The following is a 15,378-nucleotide window of genomic DNA, read 5'->3' on the forward strand; positions in this document are numbered from 1 at the left end:
CTTCTCCTTCTCCTTCTCCTTCTCCTTCTCCTTCTCCTTCTCCTTCTCCTTCTTCTTCTTCTTCATCTTCTTTATTTTTTTGCAACTGATGGAAATCATCTCCCTTCCATTGTGGGAGGTGGCCTGATTACTTTTAGCTGGTGTATTCCTGAAGAATTTACATGTAAATGCAAATATGCATGTTTTACATTTCATACGCTTGCTGTGAAAGTGCTTTCCTAAGTGATATTTTTACAGATGAACTTCCAACTTTTTCTTCCACCTCACAGGTTATACTATCTGAAACCCCAGTGAGTGTGTCATGCTGTATTCCCAAAGCAAGAGAGTAAGTCCTTATTGGCTGTTTTTCTTCTCTCAATTTTAGACATGCAAAGCAGCCCACACAACCAGTTCACCTTCAGACCCCTCCCACCACCACCACCTCCTCCACATGCCTGTACCTGTGCCAGGAAGCCACCTCCTACAGTGGACTCGCTACAAAGAAGATCGATGACTACCCGCAGCCAGCCCAGCCCAGCTGCTCCTGCTCCTCCAACCAGCACACAGGATTCAGTTCATCTGCATAACAGCTGGGTCTTGAACAGTAACATACCACTGGAGACCAGGTACTTAAGCTATTACTCACCCTACTATACTTGAATATTGACAGAGGATGACTCAATTGATTGCAGGAACTCTTTTCACCATAGTTAGTTATCTACAAAGAAACACAAGCATGTACCATTATACACAACCAGGTGTATAAGTAAAAGGGCAGATCCCTTCATAGACACACAAGGAATAATGATTCAGGTATATTCACAGACATCCTTGTAGATGTATGTATAAAGATACAATCCCAGTGTATACATACCTCATTTTCAGACACTCACCAAAACTGAAATGATGAAATGATCTGAACTGTCACTGTAGCCTTAACATGAAAATCAATTGTGTTTCAAGGAATTACATAAAAATAAATAAACAAATAAATAAATAACATAAAATCAGTTGGATGAATAGCAGTCATTGCCATGTTGTTTCTTATAATAATCATTTGAGAAGAAAGATGCCTACTAATAGTTTTAAAAGAGTTTGCATAAGAAAAAGGAAATGCATAAGTAACTTGAAAATTGTGTTCTAGTAGCATGACTCTTTGAAGGGAAATAAGGCACTGTACTTCTGTCATGTCATATATCTGAGTTTCTAGATTCACTCCTTAAGATTTTATTGTGAGCAAAGTTTTACTCCTGTACAGCTTTGGGTCCTTTGAGCAGGAAAAGCACTTTGGCACTAGGTAGTATTAACCGAGAAGTCACTCACTATTTCCTGTCATTCTTTAAAAATTTACAGTTTTTAGAGAAGGCAGTATAGCTCAGCAATAGAGCACATGCCAATCATTCAGAAGACCCCCGAATTCAATCCCCATCATCACATACCCAAATGCTACTTTCTATTAACATAGGAAAATATAAACCAGTAAAGCATAGTGTTCTGCTGTCAAATTCCAGGAGTTTCTGTTGACTTCTTTATGTCTTAATTATTTTCGAAAGACAATTTTATGTAAACAACATTCATAATATATCAGTCAATAAACAATGTCTGGCATGAACTGCTATCTTAATATCCTCTGGGAATCATAACAGAAAGGGAGTGACTAATAAACTCACATTATGAGGTTTTCCTCCTTAGTAGCATATTAAATTAGAGGGCATCAGCAAGTATCACCACTAACACCCTGAAAGTGCTGTGGCCTCAATCCAGAAAACTGTATCATTTACCACAGACTTGATTAAGACATTTTATAAGCCACTCTTATGCTACTTTCCAATAGAAAACACAGTGGTAGTAGTGAGTGCCTGTGGTGAAGACAACAGATTTTGAATAACAGTAATGATAAGGTTTGTGCATTCTTTATTATTATTGAGAAATTCATACAAATATATGTGCTTTGTGATAAAATCTAACATTTATTTCATCCTCATTCCTTTCCTTATCCTCCTACCCCTTGTTCCTCTTATTATTATTATAATCAAAGGGAGAAAATGTATAAAGTGAGAGAAGTAAAGATTATAGGAAATCTTCAGGGGCAGGAGAGATAGCTCAGCAGTTAAGAGAATTCTCTGTTCTTCCAGTAGACCTGGGTTTAATTCCCAACTCCAAGGTTGCTCATAGCCATGTAACTCTAGTCCCATGGGATTTGATACCATTTTCTGTCTGCCTTGGGCACCAGGCATGTACATGGTACACAAATATACATATGAGGCAAAACTCCTAAAGTAAACACATAAAATGAAAAACTTTTAAATAATAATAGATATCTTTATAGTTTTAAACAGAAGTATCTCCCTCATTCTCCTTTCGACTCATCTGTGGGGCTTGCGATAACTAAGGAAACAGTGGTACAATATGTTTAACTAGCTGTTCTGTCAAATAACACAGTTCCTTCCTCAGGAAGACAAATAACAGGAAATCTGGAAGGAGGGTGGAGACAGGCTCAGGCAAATTGAGAAATAAAACTATTCTTATTTGAAATGTACATCTAGGCATGTTTGTACAAACTGCACCCACGGACCTTCTGTATCTGTGCAAGGAATGTATTAATTGGTCTCAGTTTCCTAAGATGTAGAGACAAACATAAGTTTCCATGTGATACTGAGAAGAGAGCCTTTTTAGTCCACTTGGAAATATATTCAGCATCAGAAAAATGAAGTTAAAAATACTTGGAAGCCTTACTAGCCTGATTAACTAAAGCTTTCCAATTTTATCCTTGAAAAATATTCATTACATGCTTAGTCAATAAAGGGTAAGAGCATAGTAACTTATGCACAAGCTAGATAAAAGGACCTCTTAGAGCCTTTGCTTCATCATTTGTAAAAATAAACACAAAATTGCCCTTGGAGAAAGCACTTAGGCTCTGGCTTCCATTACTAGTACACCCCCGGAAATTGCTCACCATGATCATGTGTTAAAAAGAACAAAAACCTACAATATGTATGTCATACATTGTAAAACACATTTGAAAGGTGACATTTTTATCCCTACTAAGTGGTTGCCTGCCTCTGTTTGTGTATCTCTTGTAAGAGAATTGACTAATAACTAAAACATTCCATTCTATCTCAGACAACTATTCGAAGACTCCTTTTAACCAAAGTCAAGCACTTCCAAATGCCTATTATTACTCCTTATTTAAGTTTAGGAGCTCACCAAATAGAACCCCTCTTCAACTTCACTATTTATGTGTCAGTTTGTTATATATTTAAAGCTAAGTGTCTCCCCAATTACTTCATTTGTTCCTCTTATTTCTGGGTTTCAACTTCCACTCCTGATATCTTTTTTTAAAGCACATTCACTTTTTGAAAACTGCTCTTGGAATCTAAAGTCTAAGGCTCAATGTGTCCTGAGGCTTATTAGTTTCTCTGGCTTCAGAGAGCAAAGGTCATTCAGGTTTCCCTGAAAAACACACATTTTCAATTGTATATTAGTCCCTGGAAACTCGGGAAACACTGGTCAACACCCAAAGACAGGTCAAAGTTTATAGACATATATTGCTGCTTTCTTCATCAAGTGGCTTTTTCTTGCTGTTGGCTCTATTTATTTTTTATTTTTTATTTTTGTCTACTAGTGTCCACTTTCACCACCTCACTACAGGATTGCATATGTACCTCTTAATACCCCTCACTGCATTCCTTCAGCTGTTTGTCTTATTGCTAACTGTTTCATTTCATTGTGGTACTCAGGTTTGACAGCCTTTAAATGGGAATTTGATTAGCCCAGGTCATCTCTTATATACCCTGATTTAAGCATTTTAGCAAACCATGTGAGTTAGTCCCTCACTCCACTGAGACTAGGGCCAAGCAGAAAGCCATGTGGTTAAAAGAAATAATAATGTGCTGAACACCAACCAGGCATTTGACAAGCACTCTCAAGATATTCCTAAGATTACTGGTTGGGAAAGAGCTGGCAGCATATCACATGCCTTTTAAATAGTATTCTTAGTAGTTACCTTGACTCATGTATCCAGAGCTCTATGCTATGGCCAATGATCAAGCTGTCTCCTTTGTTTAACCATCATTTCTACTAATATTGTCTACTCTAATATTATCCATTTTGATAGATACATGACAATGCTGATACATATTAACAGCACTAGTAACTAAGTCTCTAAGCCTTTATAATAAAGTATAAGGCTAGATCATATTTTATATAGTCTATAAATGAAGCCTCTTAAGTTATGTATTTGAAAACTGCAGTGGTGTTAGACTGCAGTTTCAGGGTTTAGAACCTTGACCTATTCTAATTTGATTTCATCCAGAATATAGAATATAGAATGTAGAATATAGAATATAGCATGCAGAATGCAGAATATAGAATATCGAATATAGAACGTATATTTGCAGCTGAATTCTAATTCCATTGTACAAAGTAGATATTTTGTTCTCGTGATAATGTATATATGCGAGATGGTGAGATTTTCATGTAAGTCACTGATAAAATGGATATAGGACCAGCATATTGTCAGAGCTCTCCAGAATGCCATGAGAAACACTTCTGCAAGGCTGTCTTTGCAATCAGGCAGGCAGCATACTACTACTAACATACAACCCACATTTCTGCACCTTATTCAAAGACATACCATAAAAGATCTTGCCAAATGTCTTGGTGATATCTACATGCAGTATACCTACTTTTGCCCCAATCTGCCAATCCAATAACTGCTCAAAAATTGGAAGGCAATTTTATGTAACCTGAATACATTTGAGCTAATTTATACTTTCTTCTCAGAGTTTCTATCTTTATTTTTTTTGCTAACTCATCAAAAACATTTTCAAACTATAATTTGTTCTACATTAATCCCATGATGTTTTATACTCTTCCGTAAGGAGACTATGTTTCCTTTTTGTTTTCAAAACCAATGTCTCTGTTTACCATTACCAGTTTTCTACCACATTTTACCTGTGTCACAGTCCCTGAAATGGGTATGTAATCCAGCCCACAGAACGTCTCTCTCCTTTGGTATAGAATATTAATGTATTTAGAATAGTGAAATGGTTTTGTATATGTAGAACTTCTGTGTGATAAGTTATATATATATATATATATATATATATATATATATATATATCCTTCTGTATTTGTGTTTGTATGGGAGAGAGAGAAATGGAGGGAGGAAGGGAGGAAAGGAGGGATAGAGGGAGGGAAGGAGCGATAGAGGGAGGGAGAGAGAGGAGGGGAGCTCAAGCATCATTTTTCAGGTACCATCTACCTTGCTTTATGAAACAAGGTTTTTCATTGCCCTCAGGTTTGCAAACTTACCTACTCTGGTGGCCAACATACCTCAAGCATCTGCCTCTCAACCTTCCCAGAACTAGGGTAACAAATGCACACCAAATTATTTGGCTTTCATTTTATTTATACATTTTAAATTAATTTTCATGCAATATATTTTGATCATATTCTTCCCTTCCCCTAATTCCTCCCATATCCTCCCCTTACCCAATCCATAGTCATTCTGATGAAAAAAAAAAAAGCAAAGATGAAACAAACCATCAAACAAAACAGAACAACAGAGAGAGAGAGAGAGAGAGAGAGAGAGAGAGAGAACTACACCTGAGCCCAAAGAGTATGGTTGCTATCTGTAATATCAGTCTATAAAAGAAAACTGAGTTTTGCTCTCCCAGTAGTTATCAATTGCAAATAGCTGGCTTTTCTTTTTAAACATGAGTATTGGAGATGGAACTCAAGTCCTTGAATCTGTATAGCAAGGACTTTCTTAACTTAGCTGTTTCCCTAGCCTCAAATGCTTTAATGAACCCCAAGTTTGTGCATTAATGTGTATTTACTGATGCTTGCTTGCCGTATTAAGTGTTTAGGTCCATTGTGCAAAGAATGCTTGAAGTCAAGAAAGGACTCTCTAATCTTTCATTCCCATAGCAATTGCATATGTCTTTTTCTTTGGTCTGGTTGTTCTACACATACAAAAACCAAAAACAAAGAAAAACAAACAAACAAACAAAACAACCTTGCTATAATCCCTAGTGTTTTCTCAAGTCTTGGGCTCATTTTGGATGTTAATATTATTGGCATTATTTTCATTATACGTTCTACAACCTTATATCTCTGGTTTACATACCCTTATTTAGATACACGCCCTTCCGATATTGAAGCTAAATGGAGAAGATATAGTAGAGACATACAGGTTTCAGTCACTTACAAACTTTCTGATCTCCATTTTAAAGAACCTCAGGATATGAAACCTTACCTACTGCACTTTAAACAAACAAACAAACAAAAAACCCTCTTTTCCTAAAGTCTAAGAGTTTAGCTTCATATTCTATTCATTAAGCCCAAAATAAAATAATTTCTTTCTCAAAAGCTTTAACCAACAAATTCCTCTATATTTTAGCTACTTACCCACATTTCATTTACACTACCTCCTGGGATATACAGTCTTCAAGAAGTTGAGAGTTTGCCATATATTTGTGTTTAGGTAAATAGTACATCACTTCTGTTCACTATAAATTTCTCTTTTGGCACTTTTCTGCCTGTGTTGTAAGTTAACAAATATTGTATTTCATATGGACATATGGTTCAGTATAGACTTCTGATCCACTACATATAAGGTGATGTGTCGTTGTATGTGTTCTTCAGCATCACCATGCTCTAGTTTTCTCATTTATACAATAAAGATGATAGTAAAACCTATTTCATGAGGTTTATATGGATATTGTAAGAATTATATAAATTAAATTTGCAATGTTCTTAGAGCAGCCATGAACTCACAAAGCACTTGATAAATAGTAGTAATAATAACAACAATAATAATACAAGGACAAATTCTCCTTATTCCTTTTCAATTTCTTTCTTCATCCAATTAAAAGTATTTTTCTCTTTCTGCTCATGTTCTCCCCCAAGTAAAAACATCCTTACTATACTGTCTTTCTAGCTATTCTTTTACATAAAATATCCACTGTCATCACCTTATTCCAGTCTTTAGAGCCGTACTCCCTTTTTTTGTATTTTTATGTCAAAAAACTGCATACTTTAGTGAGACTGCCTTGTAATCAATGTCCAGAGCAGCTTTAGGATTGCTACCTGCTTGCCATCAATCAGGGAAACAATGCTCTAACAACCCACTACATTCCGAATTGTACCCTGCTAGGAACCTTTCCTTCCTTAGCTATCAACCTTTTACCTACTCTTCTAGCTCTTCTCTCAGCAGTGTCAGTACCAAAACATTTTGGATGATCTATCTTTTTCAACCAAAGGATGTGCATCTTACCAAATCAGAGAGAGTTAACGATATACTTAAGGATATGTACTTCAACATCCCTAGACTAAGAGAGTTAACATTCTCATAGCCTAGATATTACTAGCTGCCACCACCCTCAGTTCCTCTAAGTGTAGTATGGAGAAAATTACAGGCTTTACAATTGTGAGTTTGTCTCACGAATTGAATGAAAAAAATACTTGTAAAATATCTGATCAGTGTCAGGAACATAGAAAGTATGAACTAAATATTATCATTTTCAATTTGGTTTAAGATACAGGCAGGAACCAGATGACAAAGAGAGGAATTCAGAGTCACTACAGTTCAAAGAGCCACATTAGCTTCAATCTGTTCTAAAAAATCAACTATTCATAAATATCTCTGTGTCTATGGCTTACTGAACATGTCTTGTAGAGTGAGACATTCACCAAACACTTACTGATCCTGGTTCTCTGTGGCTTCTCCAAGCATCTCTGTATTCCAGATCCTTATAGTCTGCAATTAACCACAACAATATTAGCTAAAAGTATAGCACTTTGGCATGCATACTGTTCTTGGTCGTTATGCATACATTGCTTTCATGTTTCTATGAATATCTTGAAGTGGTACTTTTAGTACCACTGTCCTCAATTGAGAAATGAAGAAACTGATAAACATCAAGTTAAAGTGTTTTGTAAAGCACCACAATGTTAGGGCCTAACAAGTCTACATTAGATTTTTAATCTTAGCTATAGGCTTAGGATCTGCATATTTCACTATGCATTACTTACTGCTTTTCTGTGACAGTGAAGGTAAAATAAAACTGTGAATAGGAATTCCATAATAATGTGTTATAAGCTATGTGACCCCAAAGTTAAAATCCGTGGAGGCAATTGATCTCATTGATCCAAGGTGGAAATAGGGATGGCTAAGGAAGCATCAGGGTAGATCCAAAAACAAGTGAAAAAGGAAGCTTCCACACAGAAATTAGCTTAAAATCACTTCATTCTCATATCACAAGGCTGTAGGTAAAAACTAGAGGAAAAGGCATTCACACTCATGCATCTGCACATTCATTATCTATCTAAGTCATGATAGCTGCATAGCTGCTAGTCTTCCTGTTATCCTCCTTCTCCCTACCATGTGCATTTGAACACATTTGACCAGTTGTCAGTTATGTAGTAAAATGTATTCCTTCTGATGCTAATAAGAGATAATCATTATGGAACCCCAAAGGTATGGCTTTTAGGCTATAAATGAGAAATGGAAATTTTAGGCTACAGTCCCTGTTGTTAAACTGCTGTTTCTCTTTATCAAGGGGCTTATGCATAGGTATACTAGAGATTGCAATTCTTTGGTGATTTAATTGTTCTTCAGGAAATCTATGTACACCATATCACCCTCACCTCCATCTCAATGGCATCATGTGGCTTTGACTTTTTGCCATTTTAATAAAAAGCTGTCAAGAGTAGATTGTAGAAGCCACTAGATTTGGAGTTGAATTCTGCTTACATAATTCAGCCAATGGCAATTTGTGGAATTCTAAACCTCAGAATTCTCATCTTAAAAATGGGCTCATTACTCACTCACATCCCATGAACTGTGACAAGGTATGCTTTAGTACTTATATGTGATTTGTACCCTTCTTTTAGTTTTCTCTATATTTTTAGAATTTCATATTTGTTTTCATTTGATTTTGCTTTCCTGTTTGTATGCTCCTCAATCCTCTCCACATATTCTTTGAGTTTATGTGGCCGGAAACACTTTAAAATCTGGTTAAGTAGTTTTTCTTTCTGTGGTACGATCAAAAAGCTAACTGACAACCTGCAATTCTTTTAGTTTCTCAATCTTTTCATGCCACTTCTCCTTTAAAGACAATTTTCACTATTATTGTTTCCCTTAACTATGCTCTTTCATGTCTCTCAAGTCAACTTCCTAACTCAGTTTATATCCTCTTATTCATCATAATATTTGGCCAAGTGCTAGTTCAAGACCATGGAAGTTTGTTTGCCCTGCTCCTGAAAAGGTAATTTATTTATTTTGAATGATGAGTATAGACCATAACATTGATTTTCCACCAAAATAATTCCTAGTTAAAAAGTTTGCTGTTAATTTTTCAATGCTAGGAAGACCGTGAGATTAAGAAAAGAATAGCCACATCAGCTAATAAAGGCAATACAGAATGATGTGAAGCAGCTATGCCTGCCCAGAGGAGTGGGGGAAAGGTCTATCCATTTATTTTTAGCATATTCTGACAGATGACTATACCTTGCTGTGACACTAATTGCCTTTATTGGCTTTAGGCCCATATGTAAAGGATTATTTTTTAAAAGACGAACAAAAACAATTGGTGAATAAGACAGTGACTGGCAAAGACTAAAGACAGAAGTTAAATCCACGTGACTAATGCTTGTTATCATACTTCTAGACCTAGTGTCTGTCTTTGGGAAAAGAAACATTTGGAAGAAATATTAACAGTGATGGCAGTATTATAAATACTTTGAAATAATACCTTTTACATATTAACCCATAAATATAAGCTATCTAGTGGTAATTTTGTTTCTGTATTATAAAATACTACTAAAAGCTACCTAAGATTTATAAGTAGCTTTTTTCTGTAGGATATTTGCAATAGAAAAATAGATTTACAGACATAAGTTTTTCCTCTAATAATGACTTAAAAAAAAAACCTTGGAATGCACACATTCAGTGCTTAAATTCAACAATTCCTCATGCTCTGATCCTTGAACAGCACGGGGGTTAGCCAAATCTATCTTCAGACACAGATTTAAAGATTCATTTTAAGACAGGAAAATACTTCTGAGAACTAATCTATGACCTATAAATCCTGTTTACTACACACGAACAGGAATCAAGCAATATTGTCAGACTATAACAAATGATAAATATGGAATATTTTAAATTTAAATAAAGATAATTCTGCATTCTCAATGCATTCTTCAGCTATTGGAAACGGAGCTTTAGTAATAAAGAACAATACATTGGACACCATTGTTGTCACAACAGTCTCATCACTTTGGTGACAGTATTTTTCAACATGCTTTTAAATAAAATATTCTAAGGTTCATCTCAAAATAAAACCATAAGTAAACATAATTTGTTATATTTTATAAGGAAGAGGAATTTCTTCCAAGATGAGAGGAAATCTAATTTTATATGGAGATTTATTTGGCAATCCAAATGTAAATGTAAACAGGTGTTTTCCGGGAATTTAAAGAGGTGAACTGCTTGATGTAATAATATATGAGCAAAACAACCAAAAATTCAAATATATACAAATCAATCTCTCTGACTTTTTGCCTTCTCTCACCATATATCTGCATACTTCCCTACTGAATTCAATATTTAACACAAAATGCCTGATTTTCAGCAAGGGAGAAACAGCTTTTAACACTTCCTCTACTCCAATGTTATTTGATTAATCATAATAAATATGTTCATTGTCATACCAAGTTAATTGACACTTGTGTGATATATTTTCTTGAATGTACAGAATATATTTGACATGCTAGAAACACATTTCCTTTTAATTTTTTCTATAGAAATGTGTGTGTGTTTGTGTGTGTGTGTGTGTATGTGTGTGTGTGTGTATGTGCTGAGTGCACACACATAGATGTATGTGTTTCTGTGTATGTATCAAAGAATTCTGCTGTACATCACCCACTGGGAGAAACCAGCTGGTTCTTTATTAATCCACAACACAAAAATGTTTGTGCTCTAAAAGCAGAATATAAAATCAGGTTAAGTATTCAGATCTTTGAACCATCTGAAAGCTTGATACTGCGTATTTCATTTAAGAACTTGAAAGCTCAAAAAAGAATTGCCCCCTTTGGCAAACAGATAAGCAAATAAGCAGTAACATCTGCTTCTCCATTCTATTAAAAAGCATAACAAAACAAAACAAAAAACCCAGCTTTGGTGTGAGGGTATAAGACTATGCATAATGAAAGACTTTAAATGGAAAACTGTTCATTATAAATGCGATGATGGATTAAATGCAATGCAGATGCCTTTTAAACAAATTTCATCAGGTAATTATTGTTTTTCTACCATGTTCCAGTACTGTTCTAGTTGCTAGGATTACAGCATAGTACACAATGAAAGAAAAGCCTACATTCAAAGATCTTATATTCTTGTTGAGAGTATAGTCTTTTAGAGAAGTGGATAATAGTACCAGACTTGTGGACTGACTAGTTGTGATCTGGAAGAACTCAAAGAAACTTTTCCCCCTTTACTTGCTTTCACATTTGTCTTACTTAAAATTGTGTTAACAAAATCTCTTAGTCTTTTAATTTGTGAACAGAAGAAATGATTACTCATAACTATGGAGCTTTGGAGATCTAGGATCAAGGTAAAAGTGAGCAATGGATGGTGAGGACCTGTCCTTCATAGATGACATATGTTGCTATATCCTTCTCTAGGGGCATTTGTTCTCTTGACTCTTTTTTTGCAAGGACATTAGTATTCATTACCTAAAAATTATCCAAATATCTCACCTCTCAATCCTAACTCATTGGACATTAGAATTCAACATACAAATGAAAGAAGACTAACATTCAGGCTATACCAAATTTCCTATCACAGCTTTCATATGAAACCATTGTATCTGTTTTGTATAGCATTCTGTGCCTTTAATTCCAGGCCTTGGGAGGGGGCAGGTAGATCTCTGTGAACTAGGGGGATAGCCTAGTCAACATAGCAAATTCCAGGCCACTGAAAACCACATAGTCTGACCCTGACAACCATCACACCAAATTTTTGCAGGGCACATGAAAGTGATAGAATAACGGAGAGTAAACAAAAGAATATATGTAAAATCAGGAAGAGAGGTTAGTAGAAAAAAGATAGCAATTTTTTTCTAGAAATATTAGGACATCTGTATAGAATATCCAGTTTTTCATCTAATTAATAATTGAAAATATTAATGTAGGTCCATAAGAAGGGAGAAAAAGGTCTATACTGTCACTTTTTTCACTCTCTGTGTGTACATGTGAATATACATGTTCAAGTGTATGCACATAACAGTGTGTGTGTGTGTGTGTGTGTGTGTGTGTGTGTGTGTGTGTGTGTGTGTGTGTAAGTCAGAGGAAGATCGTAGGTTTGGATCTTCACTTTCCACCTTGTTTGAAACCACATAGTTTTATTTTTTGCTACTATATATGCCAAGTTGACTGACCTAAAAGCTTCCAGCAATTTTCTTGTCTCCACCTCTTAACTTGCTGTAATGTCAATCACTGTTTATGTGGGTTCTTGGTTTTGAACTCATCTATTCATCCTAGCATAGCAAGTGCTTTCCTCACTGAGCTACCCCTCCATCTATCATTTTCTGAATGCCTGCAGTGTAGAAAACATTTTATCATATTTGGCTTTTTGAAAACCAATAGTTACAAAAGCTTAACAACATTCCTCTATGTCACTAGGTATTATATAGAGAATCTAGTTTAAACCTGAGTGTTTCTTGGCTAGATGTTGCAGCATATACTTGTAATTTTAGAACCCAGGAAATTGAGGTAGGAGGATTTTCATGAGTTGAGGCCCACTTTGTATAAATAATGAGCTCCAAAACACTCCATGATACAGGCTAAGAACATCTCTCCCTCAATTTAAGAACACAAGAAACAACTAGAAAACCTTACAACAACAAAATTTGGGGAAAAAACAAGGAAAAATTGTATATTGTCTGATTCTAGAGCTCACCTATGATAGGCATTGGTAATTAAGAGTTTCACAGATAGATATAATAATGAGTTTCTGTGAATAATGCATGACATCTTGGATATATTAAAATAGTTTAATGCAAGAATGAGAAAACTAAATTCTGAGAATTCTGATATAAAGGTCTAAATGAAAGGACAAAATTGCTGAAAAGGAATAGCCTAAGAGTATAGAAATGAAAGGAGAATTATTTCAAGGCAGTGGTAATCACAATTTTTGAACGTTAGAGATGAGTCAAATATGGATGAGAAGAGAGACCTTTGACTCTGACCATTAAAAGTTTTAAGCAGCCAGTTTTACTAAAATAGTGAATAAGAAGTGGCACAGATTTGGTTTATAGAGTAAGTAGGACTATGGAGGCATCTGAGAAACATCCCACAGTTGTGCGTGGGATGGCAAACTGACCCAAAACTGAGTCAAGGTAAATCACTCATATACATTGAAATGGAAAATAGAAGGAGAATTACTTTGTATAAATAAGTCTTCAGGAGTTAGAATAATTATTTATTCTAATAATGAGAGGTATAAAATAACAATATCAGAAAAGAAAGTAAGAACATGGAAAAAAAGTACAGGTGTGACCAAGTGGTTGTAAGGAACACAATCCCATATAACAGTTCATGCCTCTAAACTTCTCAAAGGGTGATATGGTGATGATTCAGTTTGTGAGTTCCTCTATTGCCCATCTACAAAACAATAGCTTTTGTCAGTATCGTGGTAGAAGAGGTATTAAAATCCCCCCGCCCTTATTAAAATTCTGCTGTCAAACTTATATCATATATTCTCAAAGGCAAACAACTACCTTGCCAAGTCATGATTATAAGCTATATTTCTTTCCTCCATCTGACATACATACACAGAACTCTAGGCAGTCCCACATTACTGATAAAAATACTCAGTAGTGACATATGTACACCTCAGGGCTTACATTGATAAAACTGCTGCTAACTTATGACTACTTCTAATTCATCCATGGAATTATCAAGTACAACATGATATTAGCCCCCTTAGAAAATTTAATTTCTTTTGGCATAAAATATTCACAATCTTCTGTTTCTCCTGAATTCAATTAAAATAATTGTCTTTCATGTGTGACAGTCCAATCGCTCAAATTTTGTCATCTACTGTAGCGAATTATGTCAAGAACCTAGGTAACTTTGCAGCAACATATTACTGGTTGCCTTTCAACAGCTAAATATGTTTAACAAAGTCAAAACCTTGGATTTTAAATAATATATTGGATATATGTACAAATGTGTGTGTGCACATATAGGCATACATGCATATATGTGTTAATAGATTTTTTCCAAAATACTTTCACGTGGCATCTTATCTCAGACTGTACAACCCTGGAAGGACAATATGATAGGAAGCAGTCCCAATTTAAATACAAGTAACAGAGCCTTGGGTAAATGTTATTAACAGAGTAAGAATTGGAACTGGAATGCAAGTCTTTACAAAATCAGCACAATAATCTTTGCATATGACCATGTCTCCACTATAAGGGAAACTTCAGATTATCCCATTCTGTCTATTTGTGAGCTGGCTTATGGTTCAGCTAATCTTCCCTGCCTATAAACATTTGCTAGTTTGTAGTCTATTTATATAAAAATCTTGATGAGCCTAAATGCTCAGAAAATGGAGGACTTCTGTGTAATTGAATTTGGTGAATAACTTAAGGTTAAATAGAACTTTTCAAAAAAATCATTCTTATTGAAAAATCACTCTTAAACATGAATCCACTTTTTAAAATCCAAATGATAATAAATTAAATGTTTCTCAATTTTATCAGAGTTGTCATTTTAGATCTGATTTTTTATTATAAAGTGTTCTAAACTGAAAAGATATTGGGGAGTGAATAAAATGTCTAGTGGTCCAAGGATATTTGTTGCAAATTTTAATAGTCAGCTGTGAATACTGGAAAGGCACAAGATTCAAAGTTACAAATCTTGAGCCCAAGTCCAATTTTGCCATTAAGTAAGTATATGACATTGATGATTTTCTTTCTTCAACATAACGTCATTTTCATTAACTGTCAGATGAGGGACAGAAGCAAAATATTTAAGATCACTTATGGTTTGCAATTTCTGTCACTCTGTGGCTTATCTTTCTGTGACTTGCTCCTCCATTGAAAGAATTCTGATAATTTAAGCTTTCCAACAAATTGAGTTATAATTAATTGTGAGTTAGGTAATTCTATGTGACATGCCTATGTATGAGAAATAAATTTAAGTTGGAATACTGAGATACCTTCAGAATTTCTAATGTGTAAGAAGAAATGGTTTGTGAAGTAGCTAAACATGCCTATTTGTTAGGGCAGAGTGGTGATGGGAATCAAATATATTTAAGTAAGCACAATATATTTAAGTAAGCACTCCTACTTCCTAAGCGATGATCTCTCTGATACATGAATG

At 34.9% G+C, this 15,378-nt stretch overlaps 1 protein-coding gene across 3 annotated transcripts in view; it reads left to right on the forward strand.

Annotated features, from left to right (window-relative positions):
• Tenm1 (teneurin transmembrane protein 1) overlaps positions 1–15,378 on the forward strand; it is a 559,933-nt gene that overhangs the window by 209,089 nt on the left and 335,466 nt on the right. For all 3 annotated transcript variants that reach the window (XM_028753445.1, XM_028754767.1, XM_028754112.1), the window contains exon 4: positions 365–605. In XM_028753445.1, the coding sequence (XP_028609278.1) occupies positions 365–605 (241 nt within the window). The remainder of the gene's footprint in view (positions 1–364; positions 606–15,378) is intronic.

This window comes from Grammomys surdaster, unplaced genomic scaffold, assembly GCF_004785775.1.
Source record: "Grammomys surdaster isolate TR1022 unplaced genomic scaffold, NIH_TR_1.0 60, whole genome shotgun sequence".
NCBI lineage: Eukaryota > Metazoa > Chordata > Mammalia > Rodentia > Muridae > Grammomys > Grammomys surdaster.